The sequence below is a fragment of the Aythya fuligula genome, chromosome 2, assembly GCF_009819795.1.
Source record: "Aythya fuligula isolate bAytFul2 chromosome 2, bAytFul2.pri, whole genome shotgun sequence".
In the NCBI taxonomy this organism is placed as follows: Eukaryota; Metazoa; Chordata; class Aves; order Anseriformes; family Anatidae; genus Aythya; species Aythya fuligula.
In genome coordinates, this window is record NC_045560.1 from 8850746 (window position 1) to 8873481 (window position 22736).

General features: G+C 39.9%; 1 protein-coding gene across 5 annotated transcripts in view; it reads left to right on the forward strand.

Annotated features, from left to right (window-relative positions):
- Window positions 1-2295: 2295 nt before the first annotated feature.
- The window catches only part of RBM33 (RNA binding motif protein 33), a 99547-nt gene continuing 79106 nt past the window's right edge, over window positions 2296-22736 (forward strand). For all 5 annotated transcript variants that reach the window (XM_032181036.1, XM_032181037.1, XM_032181039.1 and 2 more), the window contains exons 1-5: window positions 2296-2492; window positions 11918-11996; window positions 17137-17185; window positions 19229-19305; window positions 21375-21666. In XM_032181036.1, coding sequence (XP_032036927.1) covers window positions 2465-2492; window positions 11918-11996; window positions 17137-17185; window positions 19229-19305; window positions 21375-21666 — 525 coding nt within the window. In that variant the 5' untranslated portion in view covers window positions 2296-2464. The remainder of the gene's footprint in view (window positions 2493-11917; window positions 11997-17136; window positions 17186-19228; window positions 19306-21374; window positions 21667-22736) is intronic.

Sequence of the window (22736 nt, forward strand, 5' to 3'; positions counted from 1 at the left end):
CATTTTTTTTTTTTTTTTGTAATAAATCTTCTTCAGAAGTATTTAATAAACTGATGATCAGTTCACATGAAGTCACTTTAATTCATGGATTTAAAACTTCCAGAAGGGGGCAAGAATGTCAACCCCCCTAACAGAAAGGGCTCTGGCATTTTATAGCACAGGTTAGATAGTACTGAGTTGGAGTTTTTTAAGCACAATTCAGAGCAATTATGGCACCTGGAATTTGAAAATTCACAGAGAGGAAAGTCCTGAGTGAAGAGGAGTACAGCCACTATACTTGTTTCTGTCATTGTAAGTTGGGTCCCCGTTCCACATCTGCTGATCAAACATCTGGAAATGACCACTGTTTTTTGTACCAGAGATGTACAAAATTATTTAAGGACCCATATACTATCAAATAGCTATAGTGAACTATCCTGTTATTCCTCTTTAATAGCTGTGTTAAGCATATGCAAGGAAATGTATGGTAACTTGATTTGCATTTGGATTGATAGTCACAAAAAGTCAAATCAGCTATTAAAATAAGCATAAATATAGAGCATTGAATACCTATCAAATATACTTTTACATATCTGAATGTCACTCAGATGCTCACTGTGCATACTGCTTACAGTTAATATTTCATTTCCTAGCCTCAGCCAGAGAGAATACAGAGAATTATGACAAGAGAGTTGTGAATTGCAACAAATCTACTTCTGAGACTGGCTGATTCTTGCCATGTAGCCTTTAAAGAGACTACAAAACTCCCTCCCATGCCAGGGAATCCTTTTGTTTTGCAAAACAGATACCCAAAAGAAAAATGGATACCAAGACGTGATGGCTGAAATCCCAGTCCCACTGAAATCACCCTAGTTTTTACCACTGACAGTAGTGTTCACATTTCACTTACTACCTCTATGTAAGGCAATCAGAACTGGACAGATGGACTATGTATTAAATTACCAGCAACAACTGATGGTCTGTTTCCTAAATTAAAGTCAGAATTTGGCTGTGAGTTTGCAGTAATATATAAAGAATAAATCTCTAGCCATACAGTTGTGAAGCAAAGCTAAAAAATGAGACCAAATGCAATGCAGAGATGAGTCCGCAGGGAGCCTGGAACAAAGTGACATGAGAACTTCTCTATTCTCATAGCGTGGGTTTAATCAGATAATGTCGATAATTTAAATACTAACATTGTTAATTATTTCCATGAGGACTTATCCACCTGGGAAAGTTTTGCCGGTTACTTGAACTAGTCTTGTTATATGAGGCTCCATTAAATTGCTTTAGTGCAGATCGGGCTTCTTCACAAGGAGTATAAACTAAGTTTGTTGTGTATTGAGGCACATTTTTATACTGTGTTTAGTGTGGTGTGTGGGTAATGCTGCGAGTTCTGTTGCCCCATTGGGAAGAAAACGAACGGCTCCTTTTGGTGGCTTACTTTCCTTTGGGATTAGGGAACTGATCCGCCCTGTAAGCACAGGAGCGCTAGGCCTTCGGAACAAGGGAGAGCACGGTTAAGCCAAGAGGGGAGCACTCAACAGAAAGGGTGGCAGAAAAGGATGTTTAGCCTGCGATTAAATTGGATTTAGCGTGTTATGACATTGAACGTGCAAAGTAAGAACACGCACAGAGGTGAGGCGTGAGTGGAGATGCAAGCAGGACCTACATGAGTGATCACTCTTTAACCAAGCCTAGCTTCCCCACACACTCAAACCCTGAAGGACAGAGAACCACTTGTAACAGGAATCAACCCTTTTGGGGTGTACTTCAACCCTGTTGCTAATTATTTTTCCTCCTCATGTAACGGGCAGCTGCAGACGGGGTGTCAGGCAGAACCTCCAGCCTAGTGAAGCAGTGGTGTAACCTAACACAAATATGGCACTTCAGCGATACCCCACACAGCCTGAGCAGGCCCTTGTGCCACAGAGCCGTGTGGGAGGCGAGGAGCAGCACCCGCCCAGCCGCGTCCCCTCAGCCCTCCCCACGCCCCAAGCTCCCTGCGCGCCTCGCGGCCGCCATGACACCCCCCCCCACCCAGCCCCACCACTCGCACTGCGCATGCGCGCCCGTCCCCTCCCTGATCCTCCCCCTCCCCTCTCCTCCCTCCCTCCCCTCTGCACATGCGCACTCCCGCCCCCTCCACCCGGCCGGCTGAGCCGAGGGGAGGGAGCGAGGCGCATGCGCACTAGGCGCGGGGCTGACCAACCGGCGGCGCCCACCGCCCTCCGTGTCCTCCCTCGAGGGGGCAGGGCCGGTCCGCCGCCGTCCCGGCATGCAACGCGGCGGCGGCGACAGCGGCGGCGGCCGCCATGTTGTGGTAGTTTGTTGTTCTCCTGCGGCCGGGCCGCGCCGAGGGGCGGCCGCCGGGCGCTGAAGCCGGGCCCTTCCCCGGGGCCTTGCCCCCGTCCCAACGCTCCCCGGAGCGCGGCTCGGGGCTCGGAGGAGGTGTGGGGAGCTGGCCGGGGTGAGGCGACGAGCCATGGCTGCCGCCCTGGGAGGAGGCGCAGGTGGGTGGCGGCGGGGCCGGGCCTCGCCTCACGGAGGGTTGAGGGGGTGCGGGGCCCCCTCGGCTCCTTTCCCCTCACGAAGGCTTTTCAGCCGCCTTTTTGGGCTCGGGAGCGCCGGGTGGGTGTGTGGGGTGTGTTTTAGGCTCGTGTTTATTTAGATGTGCAACGTATCGTGGTTTCATGCTCACCGTGAGTGTGTCCCCATCGAATAATTGATGTCTAAGCTAAGAAGTAACGAAAATTTTGTTTCGCAGACGATCCCGAAGCAGAGCATCTCGGTTGGAAGGCGTAAGGTGAAATCAGTGCTCGGTCCTAGGGTTCTTGGGCGCGCCACTGCTCTCCCGTTGGGCTCCTGCTCGCAGTATTTAAGCGACAGGCAAAAGCCAGAGCTGTTCTGGGTAGTGCAGTAGGTAGACTTTAAAATTAAAACACTTGATTGAGTGATTTTAAAGAAAAAAAGACTTAGATCGCCCATGCGACCCATCTTCAAGAGGGATGTAGTTTAGAGAACGCATCTATTTCAGGTGCTTTGAGCCCTCCTTTCACAAGGACTAACAGGTTAGTTAAACGCTTGTTAGGGTTAACAGCATCTGTCCTTGTCTGTGCTAAAGCTTCTGATAATTTTAGTTAATTTTTCTTGTCAGCAGCTATTACAGAGAACAGTGTGGCTGGTCCTCAGGATCACTTGCCAAAGTGGTCAATCCGCTACCAGTTAAGCTAACAGTGGTGAACAAAGTGTGTAAATGCAGCTGCTGAAGGTAAATGTTGCGAGGAAATCCCCAAATTTCATAATGGAAAACTTTGGGAAGAAGGCTAGAAAGGACAGCAGTAATTGGTAATATTTTGAGGATGTTGAGCATTGGTTTAATGGTGCTAATTACATTGTAGTGTTTAAGTTAGTTTGCAAAAGTATTTGTGCTATTATCTGTGGTTCAGTTACTTTTGCTATGGAAGTAAACTTTGCATATATGTTCTATATCTAGAAGTTTTTTTTGCTAGTACTACAAGGAATGGGTATTTTAAAGGAAACATCACTTTCTAAGCACTTGAATTTTTGTGCTTATAATTGCTGCAAGTTGAGTGAGAGTGTTTACTTGTGTAAATGTGCATGCAACAGACAGCCTTCAACCAAGGGGTGCAGTTGCAGTTTCTAGTTTATTTTGTTTTGTGATGGAATATTGCTCATGTCTAACTGAATTAGGAGCCTTTTGCACTACATGGGTGCAGGCAGTTGTTTGTTCAGAATTAACGCTGAGCTCATCAATAAAATAGCAGTCAATTAAATATGATCCTTGCTCCATGTAAATAGTGGCGGTTTTAACCTGCACGATCACTGTGCAACACGTATCTAAATGAAGAATACAGAGGTGTCACTTCATGTTAATCTGAGTAGTCAAGTAAAATTTCTGGTGGAACTTGTTAAATACACTTCAAAACCCCCCTAAAAAATGGCAGTTACACTACAATGGTACGTACAGCTCTATTTGGAAAGAGGCTGATATCTAAAGTCAATAGCAGTAGTAAGTGGGGGAAAAAAGGAATCCAGGAATTTGTGGTTACTTGGCTGAAGTGGTTTTGGTTAGTTGAAGTTCTGGCTTTCAGAGCTTATGTTTTCCATTTAGTCCTCAGGGTTTCTCATTTCTGTTTGGTTTTTTTTTTTTGGTTTTGGGATGGGCAAAGACTTTTAATTATTAACGTAATAGCAATAGAGCTTTCTTTTAAAAAATGGGCTTACAAGCAATTAGAAAAGAAGTGCAGAATAAATGGAGTGTTAATTTGACATAATTTCAAGGTAATAGTTGTCAAAGTAAGAGTTTTGTGGTTGAAGATACAGATTAAATTTAAAGTCTTCTGTAAAGAGATGATGCAGGACTGAAAAATGAAATGGCTTTGTCTGCTGAACATCTCAAGTACATTTGATGCGATGGAAGGATTGTCTATTGGACAGAGTGTGTAGGCTCACTGGCCATTGATGTATTTTTTTTTTTTTTAAGTTCTTGGGAAGAACTGGCTTGATTCTTAATAACAGAGTACTCGTACGTACCTCTGTAACCAGATACTAAGGACGATGATTAAGGCTATTGCAGCGATAGATTTCACAAACATAAACTGGAAAGCTTTCACGTGGTGGCCTGTGAGGTCTCTGGGAGTGATTCACAACTTCATATGAACTTGCAAGTTCCTTTGCCGTGCGGCCTGATTCAACCTGCTGCTTATTCTGGAGTGCCCGTATCGAAACATGTACGTTCAGGATGCCTCTGGTAGTGATGACGCGAGACTCTGAGGGCTGATAGTTGCTCATTAGTCCATTGATATGGTTAAGGCAGCGATTCCCAAGCTTGATGCAAACTTGCGTGTAAAACCAGGACCAGAGCAAACATGTTGAGTGTTGAGTCCAACATCTGCTTATAATACACCAGCTGTGTCGTGTAGCTGCTGGATTTTTGTGATATTTAAAATGTAGCTGTAAATTGATGGTAGTAATCTTACTCAGTGAGAGGTGCTTACAGCAAAACTAAACAGCAAACCCGCAGTAAAACAAAGCAAGGAACACTTCTTGGTTGTCTGCCATCTGATACCACTGGAACCCTTCCAGCATGAAGCAGGGGAAGCATCAACCCTCCCTTACTGAGGCAAAGGGAAGCTATTGTAACTTATTTTCTGGTTAATTTGCTTCTGATGAACTTTCCTCTAGACTACTTTGAGTGCACATATCTTTAGAGTAAATCATGATGGGCTGTGATGGAATGTGGGAGACAGCAAAACAGCTGAAGAGAGTCCAATCCGTACGTGTCTTTCCCATGTTCCTCAGAAGTCCTATACCAAGAGGAGCCGAATGGGTGCTTCTCTACATCTGGGCCTGTTATTTCTCCAGTTGGAACTCAAGCTGTCATTGGTTTAACTTTGATTGTTGATTAACTTTGATTAGTTGATTGTCACTCAACTAATCTGAAGGCTGCTGTTGCATTCTTAGCAATGTAGCGGCTATAAAAAACTCTTGTGCTGCTGTTAATAAAGATGGTTAAAAAGCTAATACTGCTAGCACAGCAAGCACCTTCCCCTGCATTGTGGGGTCACTATCCAATTTAAAGACAGTAAATATCCTGCAGTCTGAATGAAATTGAATTTGTTGTACTTCAGGCTACTTGACAGCAGCACGCAGGGACTGGAAACAGATTCTACATTTATGCCTGGATGGAAGTGGGTAGAGCGTTGGCCATGGTTGAGTTTCTGGGTATTGCGCTCGCTAGGTGGACTGATGCAACTGGGCGCTATAACTTGCTTTTGTATTGGAATGTACACACACAGACTCCAAAGTGACAAAGGCCTCCACAGTTTGCGAGATACAAATACATGGACTTCTGTATTAGCTAAGGACTAGTGCCAAAAAAACATTACTTGAGTGAGCTTGTGACAGCAGACTTTCTTTAAACATGGCAATTTAAAGCATTTTAGTGCTTCTTTGAAAAGTTTTCACTAAGAGCTACATTTTTTCTGAATATTATCTCACCAAAGGTCATCTAAATTGAGCATAACCATAGCATCACTTGTTTTTAATGAAAGACGAAGCTGAACCGTGCTTTATTGCATCAAATACTAAACCTCAGATTTTAGGTCTGATGCAACTTATTGTCTAGAATACTGAAGGTGGTGATTGTCACAGGCTCAACCCAAAAAACCTCCAGATAAGTAGTGGATTTGGTCCTGTGTTGCGTTTATTATGCGCTGCTGTTATGCAGCCTCAGTTCCAACTGTAACATTTGGTGGCTATGAGAGATGCTGGAGAGTAGACGTTTCTCATCAGTGTCCAAAGCCATTTGGGAATCAAGCTCATGTGGATTTCATTTAAACTCTTGGCCTTCATTTGCTGTTCAGTGTGCTCATGAGGGAAGGAACCATGACACTTTTAAAATGTATTTCCAAAGCAAATATATTTTCAAATCCAAGAGGGCTTTGGAAACATTTTTTGTGTTTAGATGAAGTTCTTTTTTATTTCTTACTTTCCGTTTAAGATATTTTTTTCAAGCACTGATGACAGAACTTAAGTTCCCGGTGGCACATTGTTATTAGTTCTGTTCTTGCTTATAGTTAGTGACTTGTTTTCCATCATTACAAACACTGAAAAAGATATTTAAGAAGGTAAAAATAACTTGTCTCCTGTAGAAATTCATTTTTCTACTTTATTTGTTTGAGAAACCAAACCACTATTCTATACGAATAATTTGGAAAGAACTCCTGAAATACAGTAGTGGAGGGCCGTGTTGTGCAACTACTATATTGTTACAAACACTTAGTCACTGAATTCTTAAGGCTTGAATGAGTAATTGTTTACCAATATAAAGACTACATGATGGCTGTCCCCGAACACACAAACCAAAGTGTTGGTGTTTGTCTGGTGTATTTCTGCATGTGTTTTCTTGTGCACGAGGCAGTCCAAGTGAATATGATTTTCATGATGGGGTAGTGATCTGGACTCATAGCTTGCTTCAAAATGTTTAGCTTACATCACACGCTTCAGTTCAGGAGTTAGTGTTGACCTTGAGTTTTTACTGCTAGATGTTGTGATTAGTTACCAGAAGTTTTTGTTCTGTCAGTGTCAATAGAACTGTTACATCTCTGTCCTGTGCTGTAGACATTTCTCCGTATGACACGGCAAGATACTGATGTTGGCTGTTAGGCTTTGCATTTAAGTGGTGTACTCAGTTCCTGGAAATCTGGGCTTCACAATACCTGTGTATTGGGTAACATCTTGCAGTGAAATATGAAGAAAAACACTCTGAACAAATAAACTGCTGCATAAAGAAAGGCTGGTAAGCTGTTCTTAACCTGGGGACTCGTGCCTGTAATGCTGTTGAGTGTTTTAAATACGATGCTGGGAAATGGGACAGATCAAGATGAAATGATTGCATTCAGTGTTATATCTAGGCATAGAAAAGTGTTTTACCATGTGGTAAATGACTTTTCCTTTTTTCATTTCATTTCCCCCCCCCCCTTTTTTTTTTTTTTTTTTAATAACCCCTTCTGTTCTGCCCAGAAGCAGTCCAGCATAGTTACTTTAAAAGACCTGTTGGGTAAGCAGCGTGATGCTTTTTTTCCATTGAACTATTGGATCACTGTCGCAAGAAATAGCTTTTCTCCATCTTGCTTAGGTTAAGGAGACATCTTTGATGCTTTCTCAGTGCCTATAAGCAATAGTAAGTTTGGTATTCGTGGTAGTGAAATACTGAAGTGGGCCAAGATACAAAATTTTGAGCTGCTAAGGAGGTTTACGAGGTGTAGTTAGTGTTCCGGAAAGCGTGCAGGTGTATTTGTAGCAAGAGCAGTGCAGTCATCAACTGTTTTTCCTAGTCGAGAAGTTTTGGCCATCTCATTGCAGTAAAATACTCCATCTTAGCAACAGTTGCTATGTGGGACTACCTTTTTAGGCTACGCTGGTACCATTTTAAGATGTGTAAGAGCTCTGCTCTGCAGTGTTCTTGCTGATTCACCTCCTACGCTTGTGAGACTTGACTGTGTAGCTAAGGCTTCCATTTTACATGGAAAATTATTAGCGTAAATTTTATTGAAAGGGAGACCAGAGAGCAGGAAACTGCCATCCGTGTAACCAAAGAAGAAATAATTCTGTGGATTTCTAGTGTGGATGAGCTGTTCTTATGAAGCAGGGAAAAAATAATAAAACAGAACCAACAAAAAGCAGTTCTGGTCATACATCATAACAGAAAATAAGCTGTAGAACAGCTTACAGCACTGCTGTTGCTGCAGTAGGGTAAGTACAAAGCAAACAGAAACCTTCTTAGTGTAGGGAACCGAGTGTGTTTGGCACTCTTTGTACTTAGGTTTGCAGCTGCCCAGAGCCTGGGGAGGCAGGCGGGTCTAACAAAGCGGGCAGCATTGGGCAGTCTCTGTTCCAACTTCTCTGAAGCTTCTAAAACAGTGTTTTTCTTAGTGCTGCAGTGAGGGAGAACCAAGTGTTGGATCATTTCTTTTTTCTTTTTTTTTTTTTTTTTTTTTTCCTGCATAACTGGTTTTTCCTGCTTCCTCGTTCAGTGCTTTTTTGGTATGTGATAGGCCTTGATTTTTTCCTTACAACGTTGCCTGGAAGTTGCCTGGGGGGACGCCAGTGTATTTAGTGCTCCTGTTTGAATCCTGCTGCTGATACTCTGCTAATCCATGCGCATCTTGGTGACCATGTTGCATTGAAACAAGGAGCCATAGCCATTGCATTGCAAATCTCATCAATGAGCTGTGATGTACAGCTACCTTCCTAGCTGTAGTGATACCACTGGAAGAAGTACAAAACATTTAATGCCCTGTGATGGACATTTTCCTGCTTAAAAGACTTACGTGCATGGATTTCCCCCCTTCCCCTTTTCTCACCTCCAACACAGTAGAACTGAGAATTAAAAAAAAAAAAAAAAAAAAAAAAGTGTTTGGCTGTTGCTCTCAGTGGTTTTGTGCTCTGACTGATGATGAATTTTCTGAGCACTTAACCGCGTGTGACATAAACATTGACTTCTTCAAGGAGAAACATCCATACATGTTATGCTGATTGTTGATCACTGGTATTTTCCAATGTTATTTCCTACACAGAACAAAAATGCAGCTTCAGAAATGGAAAAAAAAAAACAAAAACAAAATGGTGCCTCTGTGAGGTTTTATAGGTATCACGCGGACAGCAAGGCCTTACACCTGTGTAGCTGTTTTAGTGCTTGCTATCTCACCAACCACGACGCTGGAACTGAATGCTCTTTGTAGGCGCATGACTATTGTAACCTGCTTCTCTGAAGGACAGGTACGGCCTGCTTTGGGCTTTGACAATATGCAAGGGCTTAATGGCGTAATTTGTAATGCTTGTTGTCTGCGTCAGCTGTCACAGAACAAACAAGTATAAAGCCCCAAAAGAAAAGCTGTCTCCCTTTGACCCCAAAATCTTTGTGTTGTAAGTGGGTGATGAGACAGAGAAGGCAGCAAGGAGGTGGTGGGGACGTATGTGGAGTGGTTCTTAGGAGCCCCACTCACTGCATGCAGGTCAACCAGTTATTTTGGAAGCCTTTGTATGCATCCTGCCCAAGGGGCCTTGTGAGAAAGGCTTTGAAGGAATGTAATGCAGCTTTGGATTTTGGTAGGAGTTGCTCTTAAATAAAGGGCAGAATGGGAGAGTTTTGGACAAGTTATAAGAGATGGAGGGAGGGTAGAGGTTTGTGTGCTGACTGAGTAGGAGTCTATGCCAGGAATTTGGTTCCTCTTTTGGTATTCTTAACTGCTCGTAAGCTGAAGCACGTTTATAGCAGTGAAACTCAACTATCAGGCCTGGAAGAGTTGCGTGAATTGTATTGAAGAGCGTTTTTTTTTGCTGTAAAGGCATGTCAGCAGAAAAGGAGATTTTGGTGTGTAGCTTTGTCTGGGTTTAAATCTGGCAGAAGGTCCATCTGTGTAAGAGTTTAGCGCTGAATTGAGTCACGACAGAGCTAAGATACCATCCTCGAGTTGTATTGGTTTCTAATTCACTGCTCTGTACTCCTAAGAGTGATGCCTGGGATGCAAAATTGCAATTTCTTTCCAAGGAGCAGGCAGAGCTTAAGATACCGCCTTCCAGGTGTGGTGGTTGTCGTCTTGAGGTATGTTAGTGTGCAAACACTCCTGCTTTGAGTTGCTGCAAACCCAGTCACGTTACCTTAAACCACCTTTAGAGGTGGTTACATCAAGTCAGTTGTTGCTGCAATTCAGCTGTAAGAACAACAACACTGCAGGATTTGTGCCCTTAAAACAGCAATAGCCAAATACAGTCCCTGCAGCATGTTTCTGAGTGTAAGGAGAGCAACGTGGCATTTTTTATAGGCCACAAGACTGGATAATTTGGTGTTCAAGAGAAGATAGTAAGTGGTTGCATATCTGTCTGGCTTCTCCCTGTGGTTGGAAAAGGAATAGGAATTGAAGGAGGTCAGAATACATGTATGTAGATGTTTGAGCAGAGAAATGTAAGATTATGTTTTGTTTCAGTGGTGTTAGTCCATGTAGATCAACCAATATATAGAAGCTTTGTTAAAATACAGAAGTATCTACAGGGAGTAAGGGGGAACCTGATTGAGGGGAATTGTTTTTATCTCCTGTTCCAGAAGAAGTGAGTTGCCATACACGATTTGTATGGCATTATCATTCATATTGAGCAGTCTTATTTTAATATGTGTATGATAAAAAAATTAAAAAAAAAAATCAGCTCTGGCAACATCATTAAACCAACAGCTTTCAAAACAGAAATTTTAATGTCTTTTCCTCCTTTTAATTTTCTGTTGTCACTTAACACCTGCTTTTTGCTTATATGAAGCGAATAGGTTTGTCATTGCATGTGAGGAATATTCAGCAAAGGATGCTGCAGCTGAGTTTAAAGAACTGAAGACTTTTTTTTTTTTGAAAGCTCTTCAAAACACAAAGATCAGTCTATCATTGGTGTTGTATTTAGTCAAAGATTTAAGTGCAAATTGAGCCAGGAGAATGACTGGATGTATGGCATCTAAGTGTTCATCAGTTCAGACTGTAAGGCTGGAAGGGCTGGGTAGTTTGGCTTCCTGTATTTTGGAGATCATTAAACTGCAGACAGTTTCCCTTTGTCTTGAGCATAACTTTTATTAGTCTATTTATTTGACTTTCACAAGTCATTAAAATAGGTAAAAAAAACTCTATTTATTGTCTGCTTTCTCTGTTGGGCTGTAGCCAGAGAATGGGAGAGTGAAGGTTGTGTTGCCAATGTGCAGGTGATGAGTCAGCTGCATATCTGCACAGAGCAGATGAACTTGGCATTTCTTTTGCAGATAAATGGAAGATTTCATCTTTTTAAGTAGTGAAATTGTCATTTAAAAACTAAGCTGCATAAGAATAACTTGTGACCTGACAAAGTAAACTGAGGTTATTTGGTGAGAAAAATATTTGGAGCAGCAGTCTCATTTTGGAAGGCGTGTACAAACTTAGGTGTACAGGGTGACCTGCTTCCAGGTTTCTTAATGCCCTAGCTGAGGTATTGGTGGTGTTTTACACCTGACTTCCCTCTTCTTTTTTTTTGGGGGGTGCTGGTACCACCCTGCCTTGTGCCAACCTGGTGGCTGCTGCCTTTTTCTAAGTACTTTTGCAAGAGCTCAGTGTGGGCAAATAGGCTTGTTGCACCCAAGATGAACAGAGGACTGGCAGACATAATTCCCTTCATCTCCAACGTACTTGAACTTTATGAGCTTTTACACAATTTTTTTTAAATTATTGAAACAAGTCAGTATTTATCTGGTTCTCTCACGTTAAAACAAAGTGAAAAAATTATCATTGCATCATCTTAAAAATCAAACAAAACCAGACTGAAGTGGTTGCTTCAGAAACCTCCTTGAATTTCAATAAGGATTATTTCATGTAGTTGCCTTTTATTTTTTTTTCCCCTACAGATGACGACTTTGATCAATTTGATAAGCCTGGTGCAGAGAGGTCTTGGAGAAGAAGAGCTGGAGATGATGAGTGGGACAGGTGGGTAGAATATTTTCATGTTTGGCTTCTGTATTACATCGCTGTGTTTCGCTGTTCTGGCGTTTTGTATTCTAATATTTACAGTAGTGCACTTTCAGATACTAATGAAGATGTTGGTTGTTATGCATGTGTCAGCAGATGCTAGACTGTGCCAAATGTATATTTGTCTTGAGGAATTTAGAGAGCACTATGAAGAGATGCCATTTAAAATTAGATAAATATAAAGCATTTGTGGTGTGTAATTAAATTTACAATAAAAGCCTTGTTTTTCCTCGAAGTCTTTAGTAGGGTCTTAATGATTAGCTTAAATAGATTTTTGTCTGGTACTTGAATTTGAGAGGTTTTAATGTTTAAATTCTTATTCTCAAAATCTGAAGGGTAATTGAGCTTACATACAGGCTGCTATTGAAAAATACAACTGCTATAAAGATTTAGAAGTATGCACTAACTTGGTTATTTTCGGGGAGAATAAATGCATGTCCTTTTATGTGAAGGCACTCTGACTGCGAAAGACGAGTCTAGCTGCTGGCTAAACTTGTCTGTTCTTTCTGGTAGGAAGCTTTTCACTTCTTGTTAAACTGCTTTATTATTAGTCCTTTTTAGTAGCAGAGAAGCTTGTTCAAACTTTGCCAGTGGTCAGTGTGTTTCACTGTAAAAAGGGGGAAAAAAAAATTGAATTGAACTTGTCTTATCTAATAATCGTTCCTGTGACTCTGGTAAACAAATTGTACTGTAAGTAGTTTTCCACTGAGCTGAGCCCTGGGAGTGAACCAGCTACTGTACGCTTATTGTCATTCCGGAGGGATTAGTTTCCTCTTCCATGCTTTCCTGCTAGGTTAAATAGTTTTCGCTGCTGTAGGAGGTGAGGAAGAATGACTAAGGAACTCAGACAATATCTTGAATGTACAGTTTGTTCTGCTGCTCTGGGGGATATCTGCTGCACTGTCATGCCAGCACAGTTGTTTGCGAGTTGGATGGTGAAAACTGCATCAAGGAACTGATCTGCTTTGAGAATGCAATTAAAATAATGTGTTAAAGCTAGGTCACTGTACTGCGATGCCTCCCAGCCCCAGAGCTGTGGCGTCATGCTTGAGGTAGCACAGTAAACCCCAGAATACTAAAGCCTGTATCACAGGCAAATGCTTTTATATTAAAATATGATTTTCTGAACTTTTTGCCTGTACAACTGACTTCATGGTGTGAATAGGTGGGCTTTTAAATGTTGGTTGGTCCCATTTTTTTCAGCTGCCTTACTCTTACTGCCATGGAAAATGTGGGCGAGTCAAACAACAGTTCTTTTGGAAGAAGCTGTAAACTTGTTGCTGGAGGTGAATGCCCTGTGACAAAGCTATTTTTATGGGACTTGAGGAAGGCTGTAGGGCATTTTCACTAAGTTGAGACTGAAGCACGCAGTTTTAGAAGAAAGTTCTTTCATTTATGTGCTTGTTTTTGTTGCTATTATTAGCTACGTGTAATTAGAAACGATGAATAATCATGTTTTGTTTATTCTTGAGTGCAGTTGTAAGGGAAATGGTTTTAGGGGCAGTGCTAGAGATTCCAGAGTTTCATCTTGCTGATCATTTGAGAGAATATTTTTTTTTACAGCTTTATCTGATAGAATATCATTTCATTTGCAAATGTGTTGGGATTATTATTATTCTAATGATAGTTCTCGCTAGATTGCGAGGCTTTCTTCTGAACGTGTTAAGTTCTGTGGTTGTCTGGGCACATGTAAATGCCTTACCCCTGGGTATGTTGTTGCCCTAATGTAATTGAATTTTTCTAACTACTGGCCTGGTTCAGTATAGGGCACACCTTACTGAATATGGCATGGGAAAAAAGCTGAATAAACACAGTAGACCTTTTTGTTTTTTTTGGTCTCTCATGCTTTGTTTTGCAACCTAATTTTTTTTTTTTTTTTTTTTTTGGGGGGGGGATGAGGCTGAGGGAGTTAGGTAGTTAGAAAAGAGTTGATCACTGATGTGTTGCTTTTTAACTGAGTCCTGTCTCCCAGACACTTAAACCATTTTGGATTTCCGGCTCTCTTTTGTTCCCAAACACCAGAGGGTGATAGCTGAGAGTTGGAAGGCCCATGTTATTTTGGAGTACAAATGTAACATTGTTCTTGGAGAATTTTTCCCATTACCCTTTTTTATTACAAATTCTTTTCCAAAACACTTGTTCTTGCTACTGCTCACGTTTAATGAGGCATGCTCATGAAATCAGAGGCCAGAAAGGGCCATATAGTCTGATGTGTTTATCACGGGCTGTTAACTTAAACATTTCTCTCTCTTAAGTAGCCCAAAGCTTGGGTTTGGGAAAAATGTGCTGTTCTGGTGCTATTTTGTGAGATGACAGGAATGATTTAGTAGTTGATTTTTGTAGAAATTTCTTTGTTCAGACCCTCCTCTGAGATAGTTCATTTCTCTGTTTGGAAGAAAAAGACAACTTCTCCCTTTTTGTTGTTTCATTTTTCATGTTATTTTCTCATCCTGATTTGATGAGCTGAATTTATTCAGTGATGGGAACATTGAATATTGGAGGTGAGGAAGGGCAGGCAATGGGTCTGTCTCTTCTGAGAGCAGTGAACTAGATTATTTTTGTCCCATTTTCCTAGAACTGCAGTATTGGAAAGACCTTTGTGTCCTGATGATAGTGAGGATTGGTTGCCTTTGGAACTGTCACAGATGTGTACTTTTATTCCAATTTAATTTTTCTTGTATGGCTTTGCGTGGTATTGGCTTCCAACCATCTGGTTTTCTCTGCTAACTGAAGATCTCTTAGTAGCTGTGGTGTTTTTTTTTGTTTGTTTGTTTCTTTAAATAGATCTGGTAGTTCTGGTCCCTCTTTTCTGATATATAACTTCAGATTTAGTTATGTTAGAAGTTTGAGATGATGTCTGCTTTACTGTTCAGGCTTTTCACTGTTACTTTAATTCAAGCGGTTACCAACATTGATTTTTCTTTTAAATCATCAGTGCAAATGGTGAATACCATTGTATGGAAAACCTGTTGGCATGTTGTCATGGGCTTCGTTTATGTGATCATACAAACTTTTTGGTCTGCCATGTAGCAAGCCAAAGATTTTTAAAAAATCTAGAGTATGTATGCAGTTACTTCTATTGACCAAATGTCTTAAAAAAAAAAAAAAAAAAAAAAAAAAGCATCAAAGATTTTTTTAGTGATATGCTGAATAGCCATAACTATATTTAGATAATGAATTTAGTCTTTCATTATCTTTATCATTCCTTCTGACCTGACCTTCTTCCTAGCTGAATTTGCATTTTGTCTTTGAATGTTGCTACAACAGAACCACAGAATCATCTAGGTTGGAAGAGACCTCCAAGATCACAGAGTCCAACCTCTGACCAGCACTAACAAGTCCTCCACTAAACCATACCACTGAGCTCTACATCTTTAAAAAGATGTCTTTTAAAGACCTCCAGGGATGGTGACTCAACAACTTTCGTAGGCAGCCCATTCCAATGCCTAACCCACACTCTTGCTGTCTATTTGAATTTCGTTTGTGCAGCTTTATTAAAAGCTGCCAGCGGTGGACCATAGTGCTGGGAAATTTTCTCAAATCTTTGTGCTTTTGTCAGTTTTTTTTTTTTTGTCAGATTACTGATTCTGTGCTGAAGAGATTAGTGTGCCTTTTTGCTACCTCAGGTTTGGCTAAAAACTCTTCCAGAACCATTCTGTTACGTACAGTTTTCTGTCTCTGAAATAAAGGACTTAAATGCTAGCCATTTTACTCTTTGGGATGTATGTGTCATATGTCCCAATTTTTGTTTAATATTGCAGTGAACACAGAGCAGTTGCTGGTTGTTAATGTTCAGACATTCCTGGAATTGTTTGAGATCAGTATGGAGAAATACTGTGTGCTGCTGATAATATCCTATTCAGTGATGATGTGGAATGCAGTCAGTTCTCTCAGAGTTTTTTTTTTTTTTTTTTGTGCATTATCTGTGCATTAGCTAGGTCTTAAAGACATGTGCCTATCAATGTCTAGTACTAATTTATGTTTTGAGATTGGCTTCCTCAGTTGCTCCTGTGTCATTCCAGCTATTCTGTGTCATCCTAAAGAACTCTTACACATAATTACAGCAGTATGAATTTCCTCTTAGCTGCTTTAAAAGAGTAGCAAATATGCTTTTTCTTGTGGACTCAAGTATAGTGAAACCTATCTTTAGTTCCCATTCTCACTTTGAGGTATTTAATTTTTATGTAATATCCAAGGCCTGTGTTGTTTTTCTTCTTTAAGGTCTGCCAACGTATGCAGGTTAAAATAGGTTCCTGTTCTTGAATTACAGCTCATATTTCAAATCACTGCCATCTGATTTTAGAGTTAGGATGTGTGTGCTCTGATATGAGCATTTGTCAGTAATAAATATTTTCTATAGAAGGGGGAATCTCTTTATTCCTGGCACTGGACTAAAGGCAAAATGAAATTAAGTAGTTAATATCTTAAATAGTGAGACTAGTTCTTCATGTTGGATCCTCTTTATGTAGGAGACTGTGTGTGTTGGAAGAAGTTTAGTAAGCCAGGTATTTTCATTTCCTGAATTCTTAGCCACTCTCAAAGAGGTAGTGAGCCATGTATTTGGTTTCTGTGGTCCAGCAAACGTCTGACCTTTCCTCCTCCTGAATTTGGGGGCATTTATAAAAGATGTAGGCCTTACCACCTCCCAAGCCAGGTGGCCTCTTGATGCCTCCTTCCTGAAATGAAGCTGGGACCACTTAGTGGCCTGTAGGCTGAGTTATGCCTACAGCATGTGACTGTTTTACCTGCTGCTTCTGTAGGGAAGTAGGAAACAATTTGGACAGTATACCCAAATGGCTCTGAATAGGAGGATCTAGCTGTGTCTTAAATGTCTGCACTTTGTCTAGGTATATTTACTGTGTTATAATTAGAGGGATATGGAAAGGAGATGGTCTGAAAATGAAGTTTTTGCACAACAACAGTATTAATGTGTTTCGTCTGATGCATTTAACATCCTTTCCTGCTTGCTAAATGCTTTGTTAAAAGGAAAGCTTTGTGTGGAATCAGTGACAAATCTCAAGTTAGTTTTTTAAGTCATGTGTGGTGCTTATTTCTGTTTTCTAAGTTCAACTTTTCAAAATTTGTTATTATATTCCAGTGAACTTGATGATGATTTGCTTGGAGAGGATTTGCTCGCTGGCAAAAAGGTAAGAGAGATGCATTGAAGTGAACTGTTACAGATATTGAAGTGTGAATCTTGTTAAGCTCATCCACTCCAGTTATTTGATACGGCCTTTTATGTATCATATGGTCACCTCCCTGAAGCCTGAGCGCCACCTTGCTCAGGTATCTGATCTGCTGTCTTGCCAGACACTTTCAACCCAAGGCTCTGCTGCTTTTGTGAAATACCTCCAAGTGTGGTGATTTTAATAAAATTTTAGTACTTTTTTTCCTGAGGTGGCATTTCTCCTTGTACCACACAGATCCAAAAAAAAACCAAAAAGATGGCTCTCGAAATCAATTTATCTGAATCTCAGATTGACTTAATTAAAAATAATAATAATAATACATCGATATAAAAAGCGTGTGTGTTTATATATATGCTTCCTGCAGCTGGTCAGGATTCCTGATAATTCATTTCAACTGCCAGTTTGCTGGCTATTAAAGGCTATTTGTCAAAATATCAGTACTGTTGTGCCGCTCACTCCCAGCAGTGTTATACCGAGATCTGTTTGAGGTGCTCTGGTACATTCTGGGTGGTGAGTGAATGAAAAAAGCAGTCAGTGGTGTCTATTAAAGATCCACCCACTGCACTTCATTTGCTACTTCTTTACATAACAAGTAGGCAGAGGATTTTCCTTCCTACAGTAAAGGAAGGATGTGGGAAGAGCTAGTGTTGGAGAACATAAATGAGTTTGCTTACGACTGCTTTAGACTCTCCACTCTGTGATACGTGTTTCCAAAATGGAACTGCATGAAAGATTGGATTTGTTTGGATTTGGGTCTGTTTGTATTTGCCTGATACCTGCAGGAAGAGACAGGGAAATCAAAACTGGCTGGTCACTTCTTTCCCTTCTTTATCTGCTAAATGAGTTCAATTAGAAAGTAGTTCTTAAAGTTGTAGCTGGAGATTAATAGGTTTAAGAAGCATGGATCTGGTGAAAGTTGAGTTTTAATTGATGTAGCTTCACACTCCAAATGTTAGAAGCTAGCTTTGTGAAATTATTCTGTAAGTAATCCCCGTAAAAGATAGGAAATCCTGTTGACTAGTTTACTGGTTATCAAAAATGTAAGCACTTAACATTAAATCTTTGTAGTTGAAACAAAGTTGATAAAGCTACTTACTAAAATTTGACTGTATGAATATAAAGCGATACTAGATTTCTCCAATGTATTACATGTTCTTTTGCTTTTCTTAGTCTTATTTTCAGTTTTCCAGAGCTCTCAGCAGTATCTCTGGGTATGGACTTAAATGGTGGAGTAATAATAGGTTTCTCAGGAAGTTTTCCCTGAGCTATTTAGGCTAAACTTGCTTTTACTTAATCTCATCCAAGTACTTTTAGATAAGTCTACCCTTGTGTAACCTTTCTGCCCCCATTACTTCAGGGGGATGGAAATAATGTTGCTGAGCAAAACTGTAGTTATCTCTTCCTACAGTGTAATTATTTAAAACAAAATAAAACAGAATAAATATATGAAGCAACTGAAAATATGGTTTGACAAATTAGGAGTTCAGAAAAAGGCACAATATTTTCTTCTTTCCTTAATTCGCTTGAAAACTACTTTATCAGTGTTCTTAATACCATTATATAAACACTTTGTCAGTGTTCTTAATATCATTATATCATTTCTCCAGGCTAAGTATCTGCTCATTAAAAAGAAGAGCAATTCAAATTGTTTTTTCCTGACTTGCCTAATGTATCAGGGTCACAGGGCAGTTAAATAATGTTAACTGTTCTCTCATCCTGGTATTTCTTCAAGTGAATTGTCATCTTTGGCTGTATTTGGAAAAACCTCAGTGAATAGACTTGATAGCTGGGCAGATCTGAGTTTTGGAAATTTATGTTCAACCATCAAACATTTATTTACAGATTTGTTATCTCGAGTGGTGTATTTTTCTTGTTGAATTAGTCAATTTCGTTGAGGATCCTCATTTAAAAAACAAACTAACAAAAACTTCTGAACATTAAGTAGTTTGTATAGTTTGTATCCATATTTTATGCTCATGATTGACTTTTTCCAAAACCTAGAATCAGTCAGACTTGTCAGATGAGGAGCTGAACGATGATCTTCTGCAAAGTGACAATGAAGAGGAGCACGAATTTGGGTACCTTTTCTAAATCCTGTGTTTTGAATAACTATTATGCAATTTGTATAACCTGTAAGTTTTTGACTACTAGTACTGATAATAACTCTGTAGTAGTTACTAGTTATATACTTCTAGTTTTGCTTCTTATTCAATCGACTACTTACTATATGTATATATGTGTTCAGTGGCATTGTTAATGTGTCAGTAAAATGATGCTTATTTATTTGAATCTAATAAAATTAACATAGCCCAAATCTATAAAAAAAAAAAAAATACCCAGAAAGCTTCAAGAAGAAACCGTATCATTTCCTATGCTATTTAGAACTGTTTGTACGTACTTAAAGAGCTCTTGTTGTGTGCTTTTTCTACTGTCGTAGGCTTTCATCTCTTGTTCTTTTCCTGCCATCCTGCATTTAGAAATGTATCTTACCACCTGAGACCTTGAGGAGGGGCTCTCCATAGTTTCTAAAGCATGAACTGTGGCTTAAATATTTGTGTACAATACACAGCAGGAAATTTGTACGGGGTCTGTAGGGTTGAGCAGGGTTTTACTTCCATGGGAGTTAAGTGAGGAACCTGCCCTGTGAATACTCTGTTTTGATACGGATCCAGCACTTAATTATGGGCATTACAAATCAAAATAAAAGTTCTGATTGTTTCACATTTCAAGCTGGACTGAAAGGGATTAGAAGATGCTTGTGATGGAGAAGTGATGTAGTATCACTGCTGCTTTTAATGGTCTTTCTTTCCTGGCTGCTTTTCCTTGATGTGTCATGCTGTGCAGGTGTATGTTCTCAGAGTGACATGAATGTACTGCTTCAGATCTCCTTTTTATCCTTGGTGTGGATTAGGACGAGGGACATCTCCCTGTATTGGACTGATGAAGGCGGGGTGAAATACCTCACCATTGAGACAATCAGTCTCTCCACTAGCTGCTCTTTTCCTCCCTGGAGCAGTGAGAGTTGGAGTATTCCCTTCAATGTGGGGAGTTCAGTTAGTCCTTGCTGTTTCTCCTCTGGATTTCCTCCTTGTTGGGCCGTGGGCTGCAGGGATAGCCATATGACTGCACTAATGCTGAGGAAGTACTAGGAGTGTGGTACCCAGTGCGGGCAGATCTCTGCATTTTTAGCAGCTTTATTGCCAGGATATGAAAGCCTTGGTCCACTCCTCTCCCTTTGTTTCCATTGAAACTCATCAATTCCTCTGCAGTTGGGAGGATAATGATAATCCTGCATAATGTTTTGGTTATTGTATTACATCTTCTCCATCTGATAGATGCACATTGCTCAAAGCTGCCTGGATCTCGTGCCCCCAGACTTATGAAAATAGTAAATAATAGGAATGCAATTTAAAAAAAAAAAAATCGTTGTTTTCCTTGTACCCAGAACTCTCAAATCAATAAGAGCTTTTTCTCCCTTCTTTTATAACTAGTCTGCAGTTGGTGACTCGCCCTTTTATGTGTTGATGACAGTAGCTATTGTAAACAGTAAATTCTGAGTTCTGCTTTTTCTCCAGATAATAACCTTTCTGTTTTTCATTTTGATTGCTATTTTCATTGTCTGTGCCAGTGCTGTTACTAATTTTAAGTCTTAGGCATACATATATATTTGTAAATTTGACTATATATTTTACATTATGTAGAACATAAAATCTGTCGTAAAATATAAGTTTGGATTCAAGGTAATGAAGAAGGAGCAATATTAATGCATTTAATAAGAAACTAATTTACCAGTTTATTTTGAGAGATTGGGAAAACAGATGCAGTTACAGTAATTTTGTGGATTTTTTGTTAGTCTTGGAATTAAAATTAAATCCAGCCTGCTTTGGTTACTGAGCAGGACTTTTGCCAGTTTGACCTGTTAAACCATCTGGTTGGTTTGATTCCCCTGGTCAAATAGCCTGCAGTTCGTGATAAGCTGCAAGACGGTGTGCATTATGAAAGTATGGCATGGAGTCAAATAGTGTGTGAGGTATAATTTTGTCTACCAACTTAGAGAATATGTCTGATGGCTTTGTTTTGCGAAGTCTTTGTGAGTGCACTTGACTGTTATATTTCAAACTTTGAATCTTTTTCCCCTATACTACAGTTCCCAAGGTGTCACAGTTAGCCTCGATGCTACGTCTGGCTTACTTACATCCTACGAACTCTCTGAGACCATCAATGACGAATCAATAGAACATGAGTACGACCAAGGGGAAGATGAAATTGGTTACAAATCTGAAGCACCTGAAGAGTATGCTTCAGAGTATGCAGAGGAAGGACATTATGAAGGCAATGATCCTGAACTGACAGAAGACCAAATAGAATATGGGGAAGAGCCTGGAGAAGATGATGAAGTGCTAGACCTTGAAATCAATGAACCCCTAGATGAATTTCCAGTGAGTTTCTTTCTATTGTATCTTCAAAGATAACGTTGCTTCATGTGCATAGGGTTTCAGACTGATTTGAAATCTGTTTACATCCCTAGGGAGTAGGGGAAATTAGACCTATTATCACTGTCTGCCAGTTTCTTTATCTAGGCTGTGACAAAGTTTGTGTTGACAGCTTGTTTGGCGGTAGGTAATGCTCCTTTGTCATGCTGGAAGGCAGTTGAGAATCATGACCTTGAGGATTGTATCCTTAAGGAAGAAAACAGCTTTGTGTGGTGGAGATACACTGCCAATTGTTAGAAGTACTTAATGCAAAAGCTTTTATCCAGGCTTTAGACAAGATCTGATAAAGTCCTTCGAAGGTGAAAAGATTATTGACCTGCTAAAGACATCTTTAAGGTGCTAATATCCCAAAGTGATTGATGTCCTGCTTGTTCATCCTTTTTGTAAGTGAGAACTGTCTAAACCTGAATAAAGAGATTGGAGGTTAGTTCAGAAAATGTCACCTGCATAATTTGGTATAATTTAAACTGTGTATTAGTGAACACATGGTGCCTTTAATTGCTAGCTAAATTATTCAATTTTAATTAAAACTGTATGTGATCAGTGAGATGCCTTAAAATCTCAGCAAACTTTTTCTCTACTTTATTGTTGAGAATTTTACAGAGTTGCTCAGAATTGTACAGCATGTAACACAAATAATTGCAGAATTTTGTAAGAATATTTACATTTTTGATGAGCTAAAACCTGATATTAATATAGATGTGCTATAGGTTCATATTTCCTTTGGAAAGAAATTACTGCAGTTTTTGGTATATGAATTTGTAATCAAAGGATATGAAATACAGAAGTAGATGGGGTAAGCAGTAATAGACAGGATCTTTATGATGACATTGCTGGGATATGAAAATGTTTTGGTTATAATTTTGGTAATATTGCAATGGTCTAGTTAAAAGCCCTGGTAATTATACTTTATATGATCTGTCACTTACAACTGAGAATGTTGATAGATACAATACTTCTCTCCAGTTCTGGTAACAATACCAATGCTTACAGACACCTTTTCTTGACAGGTTTGT